Source organism: Hyperolius riggenbachi, chromosome 4 (assembly GCF_040937935.1).
Source record: "Hyperolius riggenbachi isolate aHypRig1 chromosome 4, aHypRig1.pri, whole genome shotgun sequence".
Lineage (NCBI taxonomy): Eukaryota > Metazoa > Chordata > Amphibia > Anura > Hyperoliidae > Hyperolius > Hyperolius riggenbachi.
In genome coordinates, this window is record NC_090649.1 from 54,057,550 (window position 1) to 54,073,398 (window position 15,849).

The 15,849-nt window shown below is 46.4% G+C and overlaps 1 protein-coding gene across 3 annotated transcripts in view; it reads left to right on the forward strand.

The window, feature by feature from the left end:
• KIF13B (kinesin family member 13B) overlaps window positions 1-15,849 on the forward strand; it is a 368,955-nt gene that overhangs the window by 219,664 nt on the left and 133,442 nt on the right. For all 3 annotated transcript variants that reach the window (XM_068280045.1, XM_068280046.1, XM_068280047.1), the window contains exons 18-21: window positions 2,703-2,865; window positions 3,644-3,790; window positions 6,942-7,091; window positions 12,075-12,212. In XM_068280045.1, coding sequence (XP_068136146.1) covers window positions 2,703-2,865; window positions 3,644-3,790; window positions 6,942-7,091; window positions 12,075-12,212 — 598 coding nt within the window. The remainder of the gene's footprint in view (window positions 1-2,702; window positions 2,866-3,643; window positions 3,791-6,941; window positions 7,092-12,074; window positions 12,213-15,849) is intronic.

Genomic DNA, 15,849 nt, shown 5'->3' on the forward strand with positions numbered 1-15,849 from the left:
AAGGTCTTTTTGTAAAAAAAAATTTCATCATGTAGCCACTGGGGGCCCCTACAGGCTCTGGGGCCCTGGGGCAATTGCCTCCTTTTCCTCTATGGTAGCGCGTAGTATTCAGGTCCCTCGGTTTCCTCCCGGTCTGCTCTGTTGTGCTGCTGTGCTCCTCTGAAAGCCCACTGATTGCACATGCCTGGCCACACCTCGATTGCACATGCCTGGCCACGCCTCGATTGCACTCCCGTGGCGGGGGGGGGGGGGGGTTCCCCCACATGCGCAGTTAAAGACTGCACAGACTGTGCATGTGCTCCCAGGTACGGGAGCAGGATCGGAGAGGCGCGCTGCTGGGAATGCGCATGCACAGAAGGCCACAACTGATCCAGTCAGTGAGTTTTCAAAGGGGCATGATGGCAGAGTTAAGAGGTTCGGGAGGACAATAAGGGCCCAGTAAGGCTACGGGGTCTGAAGAAGCCTTTGGCAATTAATAGAATTTTAACCCCGTATAATACTATTCTTATGATTTATTTTTTAATTTTTTTAAGTATATTTTTTAAATCTTGAATATTGTTGGATGTGAGAAACACTAAAATACCAGTTTTGCTTAAAGAAGTAATCTGCAAATCTATGCTACCCCCCCCCCCCCCCCCCCATCTACTTACCTGTGTCTTCCAGCAGCCCCTTGCAGCTGACATGTCGCACGCCACAGCTCCGCTCTGAACTGCCGGCCCAGGGTCCCCACCGGTGCTGGGGGCAACCTCGAGGTCATCCTCTACTGCGCCTGCGCCGCTGTCAATGAAATCCACATTGTCCGGACTGTACTGCGCCGTACACTTCGGACAACATGGACTTTATTGACAGCGGTGCAGACGCAGTAGAGGACGGCCTGGAGGGACACCGGGCCGGCGGCTGAGAGCGGAGCTGTGGTGTGGGACACGTCAGCTGGAGGAAACCACAGATGAGTAGATTGGTGGGTAGCATAGTCATTGCTGATGACTCCTTGAAAATAACTCACCAGTAGGACAAAATCCAGCAGTGCATTGAGGTCAGTTGGAAATGTTGCTGTAATGGAACGTTTGCTGTCATTCTGGGCTCCTTGTTTTGTTTTACACAAACCTTTATAGTGGTTAATTTGTAATTGAAAAAAAGTACACCTAAAGTGGGAAGGATATGGAGGCTGCCGTATTTATTTTCCTTTTAAACGAAGCACATTAATATAACAATACAATGTATCCCTTTACTGAATCGTATAAAACTTACTTTGAATAAACGTATTAAAAATAAATGAGTGTACGGCTGATTTTTACTCCTATAGACTTGCAAGCGATGCAGGGCCTGCTGTTTCAGTTAGTACTGGATAAAGAGCATTATCCCAGGTCCCCTTGCATCACGAGATAGAAATATAAAATTACACAACCCCCACCAAACAACCTAACATGTTTCACTTCTAGATAAAGCTTTTTCAAGGGTAAGATAGTGCTAAAGTTTTATAAGGTGTAAATTTACATTCTTAAAAACAAGTATACAGATATAGCTTATAAGCTTATAACATGATAGCAGCCAAATAAAAATGGCAGGAAGGTGCTCCTTTTATACTCCCCCCATGGGGTGGGGTTACATACCACTCCCCCCTAGCTCATCAGCATTCTCCACTCCCCCAGGAAGTCACATTCCCTGGCTTTCCTGCTGATCCCCTGGACAGCCAGGCAACTGATATTGTTTAAAAGGAAATAAATATGGAAGCCTCCATATCCTTCACTCGTCTGGTGCCCTTTAACCTGCTGAGCGGTCTGGACGAGCTCAGCTCGTCCAGTACCGCCGGAGCCTGCCGCTCAGGCCCTGCTGGGCCGATTTGGCTCAAATAAAAAGCAGCACACGCAGCCGGCACTTTGCCAGCCGCGTGTGCTGCCTGATCGCCGCTGCAGGGCGGCGATCCGCCACATGCAGCGGCGAAAGAGGTTCCCCCCCCAGCCGCCTGAGCCCAGCGTAGCCGGAACAAAAAGTTCCGGCCAGCGCTAAGGGTTGGATCGGAGGCGGCTGACGTCAGGACGTCGGCTGACGCCCATGACGTCACTCCGCTCGTCGCCATGGCGACGAGGTAAGCGAAACAAGGAAGGCCGCTCATTGCGGCCTTCCTTGTTACTTTTGATCGCCGGAGGCGATCGAAAGTGCGCATCCGGAGCGCCCTCTAGTGGGCTTTCATGCAGCCAACTTTCAGTTGGCTGCATGAAATAGTTTTGTTTTTTTAATTAAAAAAAAACCCTTCCGCAGCCTCCCTGGCGATCTTAATAGAACGCCAGGGTGGTTAATGCATCATTAGAGTCTGGATCACTGGTACCTGAAACGAGCATGCAGCTAATCCAAGTATCGTCAAACTGAGCACCAGATCTTCATGCTTGTTCAGGGTCTATGGCTAAACGTATTAGAGGCAGAAGGTCAGCAGGACACCCAGGCAACGTGCATTGTTTGAAAGCAAACATGTCCGCCTCCACACGTCTCTTACTTCAGACTTCCTTTAAAGGTGGAACGCTATGGCTGCTGACCTTGCTTAGGCAGGGCTCACACTCCTTTTAAACAATGCACATTCCCTGGCTTTCCTGCTGATCTTCTGGATGGCCAGGCAACTGGTATGGTTTAAAAATAAATAAATATAGCTTCCATACACCTCTAACTTCAGCTGTCTAACGTCTCATTCTTGTTATATTGTGTCTTAGGGAATTGATGCTGCATCACAGTTTCATTAAGCTCCGGGATCAAATTGCCAAGGCCAATCACTGTGTCCAGGAGGCCAACTTCATTGCAGAGGAGATGGACAAGAGAACAGAGTACAAAGTCACCCTGCAGATCCCGGCCTCCAGCCTCAACGCCAACAGGAAGGTGAGTCTCCCAGCTGTGACATCACAAGGTTAGCGTTAGGAGGCGTGCTAAACGAAGAGCATTTGTATGATGCTCAGAACTACACACAATTATGCATGATTTTCATTTAGTATAGTACAGATCGTACAGATGCTGAATTTTAGATTGTCTTCATTAAGTACTTAAAAAGGAACTCCAGTGAAAATAATGTAATAAAAAAATGTGCTTAATTTCTACAATAATTATGTATAAATGATTTAGTCAGTGTTTGCCAATTGTAAAATCTTTCCTCTCCCTGATTTACGTTCTGACATTTATCACATGGCGACATTTTTACTGCTGGCAGGTGATGTAGCTGCTGCTTGCTGTTTTGGCTGTTGTACACAGCTATTTCCCACAATGCAGCAAGGTTCACAGACAGGAAACTGCCAGAAGTACCTCGGTACTCAGAGCTTCTTTGAGGGAGGGGTTTCACCACAATATCAGTCCCCTGATGGTCTATTTGTGAAAAGGAATAGATTTCTCATATAAAAGGGGTATCAGCTACTGATTGGGAAAAAGTTCAATTCTTGGTCGGAGTTTCTCTTTAAAGAGAACCCGAGGTGGGTTTGGTAAATCCTATTAGGACACAGAGGCTGGTTATTGAATACAGAATGTGCCTCTGTGTCCTTCCAGTGTTCCTCCAGACCCCCTTTGAGTTTTTAGATTGCGCCTAAAATCAGCAGTTTGTCAATACCATGTAAAGAGAATCTTGCACACGTTTTGTACCTGTATGACATATTTTGGTGTTTCTCTGCAGCGAGATGAGGTGCTCAGTGAGCCGGCCATCCAGGTGAGGCGGAAGGGAAGAGGCAAGCAGATCTGGTCGCTGGAGAAGCTGGAGAACCGGCTGGTGGACATGCGGGATCTGTATCAGGAGTGGAAGGCCTGTGACGAGGACGATCCTGTAAGCTGTCCTTATTGTTGCTGTGTAGTGACAGTCAGCTTCTACATATGCAGCCCTGATCTGTGCTGTTTTTAAGGACAATACAGTTTATACACATAGTGTTAGTATGCCACCCTCCAAGTGTGATCTCCTGTGGTTCAAAACGTGATGGGAATCAGACTGGCCTCCCTAAATGATGGATTAAACGTTAAATAATAAGTGTGTGTGTGTCTGTGTGTGTGTGTCTGTGTGTGTGTGTCTGTGTGTGTGTGTCTGTGTGTGTGTGTGTCTGTGTGTGTGTGTGTCTGTGTGTGTGTGTGTCTGTGTGTGTGTGTGTGTGTGTGTGTGTGTCTGTGTGTCTGTGTGTGTGTGTGTGTGTCTGTGTGTGTGTGTGTGTCTGTGTGTGTCTGTGTGTGTGTGTGTGTGTCTGTGTGTGTCTGTGTCTGTGTGTGTCTGTGTCTGTGTGTGTCTGTGTCTGTGTGTGTCTGTGTGTGTCTGTGTCTGTGTGTGTCTGTGTGTGTCTGTGTCTGCGTGTGTGTGTGTGTGTGTCTGTGTCTGCGTGTGTGTGTCTGCATGTGTGTGTGTGTGATTTTTATATTCTAAATGAGGCATGATTCAAGCGTCGAAAAGAAAAGAGCAGGGGCAGTTTTTTTTTTTTTTTCTTTTTCCTATCTCTGCAGCCCGAGAGATGCCAAAGAATCACAAGGCTTTACTCTGTGAGTTTTAAAAGGGAACTGAAGAGAGAGGTATATGGAGGCTGTCATGTTTATTTCCTTTTAGACAATACCAGTTGCCTGGCAGCCCTGCTGATCCTCTGCCTCTAATACTATTAGCCATAGCCCCTGAACAAGCATGCAGCAGATCAGGTGTTTCAGTGGTTCAGACTTATAAGTCTGATCTGACAAGACTAGCTGCATGCTTGTTTCTGGTTTTAATCAGATACTACTGCAGAGAAATAGACCAGCAGGGCTGCCAGGCAACTGGTATTGATTAAAAGGAAATAAACATGACAGCCTCCATATACCTCTCTCTTCAGTTCCCCTTTAAGTTATGATCTGCAGCTGCCTCAATCTCTGCTAGCTCAGCAAGTTCTGATTGATTCTATAGATGGACAGGGCTGCAGATCATAAATTGAAAACTCATGGAGGAAGACTTCTGTAGGGATAGAAAACATAATGCCCCATGATACACAGCGGCTCGTACTTGGCTGGGTTTTTTACGTTTGAAAACCAGAGTAAAGCTGGTTTCAAGCCTTACTACTTAGTGTAAAACTATTTATATTTTTAAGGGCACACTTTTCATTTGAATGTGATTTTTCTTAAGAGTTTTATCCCACTTAAAGAGACACTGAAGCGAGAATAATTCTCACTTCAGAGCTCATAGTTAGCAGGGCACGTGTGCCCCTGCTAAAACGCCGCCATCCCGCGGCTAAAAGGGGGTCCCTTCACCCCCAACCCCCCCCCCCCCCCCCCCGCAAAATCAACGACCAAATTGGTCGTAGATTTTGCTGCTCCTAGAGGCAGGGCTAACGCGTATCAGCGGCGCATCGCCGCCTCTCCCAGCGAAGGAAGACTGAGAGGGGCGGGGGAGAGGCGGAGATACGCGCTGACTGACGCGCGTGGGGCAGGGCTGCGGCGGTTAGCCCTGCCTCAATCCGGAACAGATCCCCGGCTGCACGGAGGGGATTTCGGGGGGTAAGGGACCCCCGTTTAGCTGCGGGATAGCGGCGTTTTAGCAGGGGCACACATGCCCCTGCTAACTATGAGCTCTGAAGCGAGATTTATTCTCGCTTCAGAGTCTCTTTAAAGTAAACCAGAGATTTTGAAAACTAAAGATTTGATGTTTACCTGGGGCTTCCTCCCGCCCCATAAATACGTGTCTCACGCTGTCTGCCGTTCAGCCGCGATCAGCCCCAGTAACTTGCTCTGTCGCGTCAGTCCGGGTCTACTGAAGACCCAGACTGGCCCCAACTGAGCCAGTTACCAGGGCTGATCGCGGCTGAATGGCAGACCGCTAGAGGACAGCGTGGGCATATTTATGGGGCGGGAGGAAGCCCCGGGTAAGTAGCAAATCTTTGGTTTTCAACATCTCTAGCACACTTTAAAGAATCATCAGGCAAAAAAAAAAAAAACCTAAAAAAAAAAACAAAACTTTACTCACCTGGGGCTTCCTCCAGCCCCTTGCAGCAGACTGTCCCATGCTGACCGCTCCGCTCTCCACCGCAGTCCTGGTCTCCACGCACGGTGCAGAGGCCGAGCCCAAAGTCATCCTTACTGCGCCGTTGAACGCGGCATACTGCGCAGTCGCAGAACTACTACCACCTGCGCAGTGAGCCGCGTACAACTTGGACTTGATTGTAAATTTCCATAAAATGCCCCTGCACTATAGACTCCCCGGATGTAGTAGTTCTGGCACCCCCCAACTAAACCTAGGTGTGTCTTATAGTCCAGAGCATCTTATAGTCGGAAACAAACGGTGCGTAGGAAGAAAGTCCTTTACAGTGCTCTTTGCTATGGGACAAATATACCAACTCTAAGTAGTTGTGTTTTAAAACCTTTTCTTCATGGATGTAATGCTCAACTTCGTTTTTTTATTTTTAAAAAGTTGCTAATTTGGAACAGGTAGACACGGGGGTATCCTGAATCTCCTGCTCTGCATGGTTATTATAGGTATAAGTTTCAGCAGCAATTTTCATTCTCCTGGTCTAACACTATATTTTTTTACTTTGTTTCCTTTAACTGCTATACTATAAGCTGGAAGAACCAGTTCCTTGATACTGTTTTGTTTACAGTGTGTGCATGGCTCATGTTTACCATCTGCTGTACTATAATATGATGATGCTGTGCAAACAAGACCATGGCAAGTAGTAACAAGCTATGCTGTTTACTAGATGAAAATCATGGGATCTTCAAGAAGATACAACTGGTACAATATTTATTAAAAATGTATTCTGTGTCCTCTGTGTTCCTGGTCTGTGCCAGAACTCCAGGAGCGGCATGTTGGTCAGCTGACAGATTTATCCAGCTCTGATTTGCTGGTCCTGATCATGTGCTAAAGCAGGAAGTGATCATAGCAAATTGGTACATTACAGTCTTATCAGCTGGTCAGACTGCAAGCTCTTCTACCTCTGAGCGATACTAGTCTGTAACTCATCTTCCCTATTTCTCTTTAGGTGACCCGGGCGTACTTCCGTCGCGCTGATCCTTTCTATGATGAGCAAGAGAATCACAGCCTCATTGGTGTAGCGAATGTATTCCTGGAGTCCCTGTTCCACGATGTGAAGCTGCAGTATGCCGTTCCCATCATCAATCAGAAGGGCGAGGTTTGTGGGCCTTTTTTTGTTGTTGCTTATTCCAGTAGTTATTTATTTGTCCCTCTCTGAGGGGTCACGATGCCTCAGCACCGATTGGAGTCCAGGAGACGGATGTACTGCGACACCTCTGCAGGCTCAACCGCAGGAAAATCTCAGACCCGAATGGCGTATCATCGATCTGCCTGAAAACCTGTGCAGTCCAACTAGCTCCCATATTCCTCTCCATATACGATAGATCAGTAAAGCGAAGCAAGATTCCTCCATGCTTTGAAAGGTTCACCATTATCCCAGTCCCCCCAAAAAACAGGAAACACAGGTTACAACAATTTCAGACCTGTAGCCCTTACTTCCACCATCATGAAGAACTTTGAGCGACTGGTTCTTGCCTTCCTGAAAAGTTCCAGCAATGCCCTTCTCGATCCACATCATTTTGCATACAAGGAGAATGGGTCCATCAAGGATGGCATTAATGCCAGCATGGCAAATATCACAGTGCACCTCAGCAAACCCGATTCCTATGCCAGTAAGCTTGGGCTTCTACACAATCCATCTAGATATCCTGCTTGGCAAGTTTGCGCAACTTGGTGTCGACCCCACCCTTTGCAGGTGGGTCAGGGACTTACCGTATTTTTCGGACTATAAGATGCACTTTTTCTCCCCCAAAACTGAGGTGGAAAACTCTGTGCGTCTTCTAGTCAGAATGTACGCATGGGGAGTCTGAGAGTGCAGGTGGGGAGCCTGGGGGTGAGCGTGCAGAGTGCAGGTGGGGAGCGTGGGCAGCCAGCAATGGAGGGACATGTGTTACAATACTTCACAGCATGATCCTCTCAAGCCGGTTCAAACCTCCTGCCTGCATGTGCCAGCCCCTTTGTGCCCAGCGGTGGACACTCCTGAATGTGACCGGATCTGAGGTGGCAGCAGGAAGAGGACAGCAGACCTGATCCGAGGTGGCAGCGAGGAGAGGACAGCAGACCGGATCCAAGGTGGCGGCAAGGAGAGGACAGCAGACCGGATCCGAGGTGGCCATGAGGAGTCCTGCAGCTAAAGCGCGATCCCGGGCTCGGGGGGAAGCAGGGTGGCGGAGCTTTGGGACAGCTGTGACTACTCCTGATAGCGAAGAGGGAACGGCAGGCTTCAGATCTTCGCGGCAACATCACAAAAGGAAATTATGCTAGCATGCTCTGTGTCCTGCAACGCTGGCGCTAGCATTTGTATAAGTGTGGAAGCTGCTCTCGCGGTCTGCCCGATCCCTCTCTATAGTTTCTTCCAGACCTTCTAACATCAAAGCATATTTCCGGCACCCAAGAGCAGCTTCCATACTTTCTTATACAAATGCTAGTGCCAGCGTTCCAGGACACAGAGCATGCTAGCATAATTTCCTCTTGTGACTGGACGGGCTGGAAGACGAAGGAGGAAGGGAGTTATCCAGAGCCCTGCTGCCTGCGCGACCGAGCACCTGCAACATGGAGGAGGAGAGCAGTGAGCAGCAACTGGATCATGTAAGACTTATACTGTTGCAGGGTACTGTAGTTAGAGCAGCTGGGGGGTCAGCAGGGATGAGTGTAGTGTAGTTAGAGCTGCTTGGGGGTTAGCAGGGATGAGTGTAGTGTAGTTAGAGCAGCTGGGGGGTCAGCAGGGATGAGTGTAGTGTAGTTAGAGCAGCTGGGGCGTCAGCCAGGGATGAGTGTAGTGTAGTTAGAGCAGCTGGGGGTCAGCCAGGGATGAGTGTAGTGTAGTTAGAGCAGCTGGGGGGTCAGCCAGGGATGAGTGTAGTGTAGTTAGAGCAGCTGGGGGGCAGCTTGGGGTGACTGTAGTGTAGTCTATTAAGATCATATGGGGGGTCAGCAGCGGTGAGAGTAGTGTAGTGTGGCTTAGAGACAGAGACAGTTTGGGTGGAAAAGGTCTACAAGACGCCCCTACACCATAGACGCACCAAGTGTAGTATTTTTGTCCTCTAAACCTGGGTGCGTCTTATAGTCCGAAAAATACGGTGATCTCAAAAGCAACACAATGGTTTAAGCTTGGTAAATGCTCCTCCAGCGTGAGAACCACTGACCTAAGTGCACTGCAGAGGTGTGTACTGTCTCTGCTCCTGGTTTCCCTCTACACCAACAAATGCATTTCAACTGCTGACTCCGTTAAAGAGACTCTGTAACAAAATGTTCAGTCTTATTTCTTCTATCCTAAAAGTCCCTATACCTGTTGTAATGTGCTCTGGCTTACTGCAGCCTTTTCTAGTTGCACTGTCTCTGTAATATATCTAATCTTCTTTTCTTTGTCAAGCCTTGTCGAGCCGGAGAGGAATGGGCTGCCTCTGCTGTGATAGAGAAAAGTTATGCACACCGCCTCCACGCCCCCTGCAGGCTCTGTGTGCTTTGTTTATTAGTCACAGACAGGTGTCTGTACTCAGTTTTCTGAGTTTGTAAGGCTGAGGGGGGGAAGGAGCTGCTGCCTGTCACATGCTAATCCCAGACTGGAGTGCAGATCATTCACTATATAATAAAAACTTCTAGTATACTGTAACATGAATTATATATACACATGCATCACTTCCTGGTTAGCGGCCATGTTTTTTGTTGTAAACCCTGCCTAAAACTGGTGATTAAAAGCCTAAATCGCGGCGGGGAGCTGCGGAATCGGCAAAGAGGGATCCAGGAGATCAGTGACTCGATTGGCATGTTTGTTATTGTTCAAATCGGACAGTACAGGTTCTCTTTAAGGTTATAAAATTGGCGGATGACACAACTATTATCGCTTCATCAGCAGCAATGAAGAGCAGGTTTACTGCAGCGAGATTTAGAGGGTCTGTAACTGATGCAAGGACAATAATCTCATCCTCAATGCGGCCAAGACTGTTGAACTGATTGTGGATTTCAGCAAACGCCAGTCCTCACTGGTGTGATTGAAGTTTTCAGAATATTGTGCTTTCGGTTCCTGGGCACAACCATTATTGTGGCTCTGTACAATTAACAAGCTGACACATCATTGCATTCCAGTGGTTCTGGAGGTGTGGTTATCTTACTGGGGCAACAGAGATGATTTGCATATTCAGCAGTGATGCATTGTGGGATACACCATATGCTCACTCCAACCTGAGTAATTGCAAATATCTTCTGTTTTAAGAAGGTAAACTTCCGTTTTGCATCGCATTTTAGTAAGGAGGCTTTTTGGTCTCTTTCAGCCCCTTATATATTCCTAGGAATGTGCACTATGAGGTTGCTGGGCAATCTGTAACTATCAGCAGGGGCATTGGTTAAAATCTCAGGCATATTTAGGACTGATTGAAGATCCAAGCCAGTTAACCGAAAATTGGGCTATCGTGTCTAATAAGGGCATTAAGGCTTTCACATGTCATAATGTGGTCAATTATGGATACCAGAACTGACGAGAATAAAGAGGGTTTTAACCACTGAGATGCAGTATAAGTTTTGGCAGCAACCAGAATAATTTGAAGAAGCCTGTTTTGCGGGTTTTTAATTTTAGGCGGCTTAAGGCCTAGCAGATACACTTTTGGATATTTGTAAATTCTAGGAATGAAAAGTCGAGCTATCATGCCAGTTAATCTGGACCAAAACGTAGAGACAAATGGACATGTCCACCAGGTATGGTATGTCATGCTTACAGTATTGCAGCCCCGAAAGAATCAGAATCATTTTCATTTTCGCCAAGCACGACTAAGTCGTGCCCGAAATTGGGCTTGGCACGTACAGGGCTCGAGTATAGGATAGGACATACAGTACAGACAGACACAAATACATTTACAGAGTTAACAAGGTAGCATAATAATTGTGTAACTACAGCAGTTAGATATGAGTATTGTCCTTCATAATGTATAAAAGTTCGGCAGTGCAAAAACATGCTAAGGTGGAGGGAGTGTGTGAAGAGAGTTCAGTGAGTTGACCGCTGAGGAGAAGAAGCTGTTTATTAGCCTTGAGGTCTTGGTGGAGATGAAAGCATAACGAGGTATGGCTAGGATCTATTTATTCTATGCATTCTAGCCGGGTCTAAATAGGATTGATGCAATAGCCTAAAGCTACATACCGCAGCGATGTAGGAAGATGGATCCAGCGATTTCCCTCCACGACGAGTGTTCCCCGATCCATCTTTCCACCGGCGGGTATGCGCGACATTACATGACAGACACGAACGAAACTTCAAGCGATTGCAGTACTTTGCACTGGAGTCCAAGTCATATGAGATCTTAAAATTCCAATCCACCGTGACGGTAGTTATTAGCACGCGTGGCTAAATGTATTCAGCGTGATCGCGCACCTGTACCCACGTCACGAGAGTGCAGGAACGATTGCCTGTTTTAAAAATATCCGGTTGGTGGGAATGTCGTGTGTGGGTACAGGCCTCTAGAGAGGTCTCCAGATTAGATGTCTGAAGGCTTCCTTTGGAAAGTGTCTAAACATTTTGACCATTGTTCAGGGTTCAGAGTAGAATGGAGGTCCTTTACGCAGTCAAGCATAGAAGGAAATGTATACGGTAATCAAGAGGAGGTTGATTAAAGTAGGAATACAAAAAGGACTGGATCCCCTTCCGCAATGGATCTATTGGATACATTTTCAAATGGAGTTTGTTGGACATCCTGTTCTGATTTAGCTAAGGTGCTAAGTTACTAAACAATTTGAGTGGCCCACAGTAATTCAGAAGGAATGAATGTAGGAACTTAGTTTTTCCTTGAACCAAGACTTTTTTTAAGTAATACTAGATGACTATTCAACTACCATCAATTTGCTAGGAGATTATATTTAGCCACAAAGTCTGGGTAATGGAAGATCTCCACCAGAGGAGAGACCTTTGACTGGAGCCAGGCTTTAAATGAGCTCTATAGTTAAATGTGTGGTTTTTTTTTTCTTCTTCATTACCTTTTTCTCTTTCTCCTATTTGTCTTCTAACTTTCCATTGTGCTTTGTGAGATATAGTGCTTTAGTAGTAATGCATTTATTTTGTTTACTATGATTTGAATTTGTCTCTGCTCCTCCCCAGATTGCAGGACGTCTACATGTGGAGGTTGTGAGAACCAGTGGTGCCATTGAAGACCGGATTGGTGGTGGTGAGGGGGGTGAGGATGGAGGAGATACCTCAACAGACAGCAAACCTCAGGAGCACACCTTAGTCTGTATGGTAAGTATGGAACAACAAGTTGATATGAAGCCTGTATGTGGGCACACTTTTTCACACTATCCCTTACTCCTTGGTTTTGTGGACGAACTGTGTCCGTCCACAAAACCAAGTCCAAGGTTCTTCTATCTTGATCCCTGTTTATTTTGGTAAGCAAATAGCCTGGTGTGTATTTTTGTACTCGTATCCTTGTAAACTTTTTTTATTTTGTAATTTCTTTGTTTTTGTAAATCTTTTGTATATATTTTCTGCGTTCCACTTTTTCCTGGAATATTTAATCGTTATTTAATAAGTTTGACTTCTGCTGTACTAAGCTAACACTCATAGCCTAGAGGAGACTGAAGTGTAACTGTGTATAAGTCCATGCCTGATTGTATGATTGAGCAACACTACCATATAAGATTGTAATTGCATTGTGTGTATGGGGCACTTCTGCGCTCGACAGCAGAGTGGGAAGTCTAACAGTATCGTTCGGAACGACTGTTAGTGGTTTTGCTTCACTACAGTGTAAGATTGCAACTGTGTGTGTGCGTGGCATTCCCGTATTCGGCCTAAAGCGCAAAGCTGACCCAAATACGAAAACGCGGATTGTGTGCTGAGCACTTGACAGCAGAGTGGACGTGTCTAGTAATAGCTAGTGGTGGCAGTGAGAAGTGTTTGAGGGGTCACAGCCTTGTGGTAGCTCGACTAAGGCTGCTTTCCCTCTCGATCTGGTCAAACCTGCAGTCGGGAACCGTGTACGCAGGCGTGCCGCGGGCCGGTTCCTGACAAGTAGGACGATTGGCCCGCAGATCAAGCAATGGATGAGCACCCTTAGTATTATTAGCAGTTACTCAGTGATGCTTATACTGTCTATGATCAACATAATTCATCTGAACCAGAGAATTGCATTTCAAAAAAGGCTTTTGGAATGTTTTGGTGCCTCCCATGACGCTTTGGAATTTCTATAAATTTGAATATGAGCATAAAACTTTATTATATAGCACATCTCAGGTTTGTTTAATTTTGAATTTTATGTGACTGCCGCTGCACCTTGTAGAGTAATTCTGTTCCTGTATTTCACATAGGGATGTTTGTTGGTTCCCGCTGCGAGGGGCTGTAAGCTCAAATTACAGCATATGGTAGCTGACCGTACAGCATCTTATTGGTTTATATAATATGTTGACGCTTTATAAATCAATAATGATAGTATTTATATTGTAAAGTCTCAGTACTCTCATACAGTGCAGAAGCTTAGGGCTCTTTCACACTAAGGCCTGGTGCACACCAAAAACCGCTAGCAGATCCGCAAAATGCTAGCAGATTTTGAAACGCTTTTTCTTCTTTTTCTGTAGCGTTTCAGCTAGCATTTTGCGGTTTTGTGAAGCGTTTTTGGTGTAGTAGATTTCATGTATTGTTACAGTAAAGCTGTTACTGAACAGCTACTGTAACAAAAAACGCCTGGCAAACCGCTCTGAAGTGCCGTTTTTCAGAGCGGTTTGCGTTTTTCCTATACTTAACATTGAGGCAGAAACGCATCCGCAATCCAAAATCTGCAGCAGCCCGGGAGTATGCGTTTCTGCAAAACGCCTCCCGCTCTGGTGGGCACCAGCCCATTGAAATACATTACCCTAGCAGATCCGCACCCGCAAGCGGATCGCAAACCGCAGCCGAACCGCTCTGGTGTGCACTAGGCCTAAGAGCTGATCTGTCTGTTATGACGGATCGCTCCTAAGATAAGGTAAGCGGGGGTAACCTGGAAGTCTATTTGACTTTCATGTTAAAGAGAAACCGTGACCAGGAATTGAACTTCATCCCTATCAGTAGCTGATACCCCCTTTCCCATGAGAAATCCATTCCTTTTCTCAAACTAATCACGAGGGGGCTCTGTATGGCTGATATTGTGGTGAAACCCCTCCCACAGTGTGATGTCAGGACCATGGTGCTGACATCACACTGTGGGAGCCTTGTTGATTTGTGGGACATAGCAGCTGTTTACAGCTGGGTCCAACTGCCAAAAAAGCAAGTAGCATCTCCTTCCTCTGACATCAACTGCCAGCAGTAAAAATGTCACCATGTGATAAATGTCTAAATGTAAATCGGGGAGAGGAACGATTTTTACAATAAGCAAACACTGACTAAATCATTTATACACAATTGTAAAAATTAAGCTTCATATCGCCCAGCGCCGACGTTTTCCCGTCGGGTGAATTAAAACTACCACCGCTGACATCGTGCCACAGGTCATTAAAGCGTGCATGAAATCCGGTTTGTGTAATGTGAGGGAAGCCTTACCTGTTCTAGTACTTCTAGTGTTTTGTCTCTTCTACTACAGATACGTGTTTAATTGAATAATCAAGGTTGCAAAACCGAAGCGCTTTTAAAGCTACTCCATGTACACACGTCAGTTAAAGAGACACTGAAGCAGAAAAAAAAATATGATATAGTGAATTGGTTGTGTACTATGAATAATTACTAGAAGATTAGCAGCAAAGAAAATATTCTCATACTTTTATTTTCAGGTCTATAGTGTTTTTTCTAACATTGCATCATTCTATAATATGTGCAGATTACACAACACTCAGCATTCAAAATGAGTCTTTCAGAGCAGTCTGTGAAGTAATGACCTCTCCTCTAGCAGAGGAAAAGTAAACAGTTCACTTACAGTTGAGATAATAAAAGTCAGATAACAGCCCTCTCCACGACTAAGACTAAGGGCCGGTTCACACGGACGCTTGGCGGCGTCTACCGTTAAGCGTTCGGGACCCATCGGCTAAACTCTCCCATTCAAGTGAATAGGAGCGTTTAGCATTGCGCGATTACCGTCGATTGCATAAACGCGGCGTTCTGATCCCGATTTAACGCATCGTTTCGGCCGTCCCTAGAAGCCGCATGCAATGTCCGGGGACGGCTAGCCGGCGCGGCTTCATGTCCCCCTGCGGGGACGAGAAACGCCGATCGTGACGATCTCCGTACTGCCGCCACCGAACAGGACGTCACAGGACGACGCAACTTCCTGGCCGCCCCAACGCTGCCTGCTGCCCGTGTGAACCGGCCCTTAGTCGGAGAGTCGGCCCTTAGTCGGAGAGTTAATGGCTTGTTTGCATAGAGATAACAACTGGAGTTTCTTAACTCTTCCTGTACTGGAAACAATTAGACTGATGTATCTGATCTTAATGTTTTATTTCTTAGCTGTACTACACATCCAAATCATAATATCATAATTTTTTTTTCGCTTCAGTGTCTCTTTAAGTCATTTAAAACCTCTGAAGAACAGCCATCACCGTATCGGACAACAATTGTTATAATTAATGTAGCCAAATTATGTTCAACCATAACGACAAGCGATCCAATATTAGGTATTCTGCCTGATCCAACTGGCGGATGAGTTCAGATTACTATTGGGCCTGGGTAAGTCATCCACTCGGCACAGGCGCAGTCTGACCGTGCGTGCTCCCATGGCTGTAAGCATTTCATGCATGCGCAATTGGCCGTGGACCGGAGGACTTTCCAGGACCAAATGCAAAAGAACTAGGAGGAGGAGGAAGGCATGGGCGCGATAAGCCTGGAGGGGGCTGGAGGGCATATATATGAATTGGCCGCCGGGAGACTTGGGTGCAGATTACAGCCGGCTTGTCTTGCTACTGCACAAGTTCCTGGC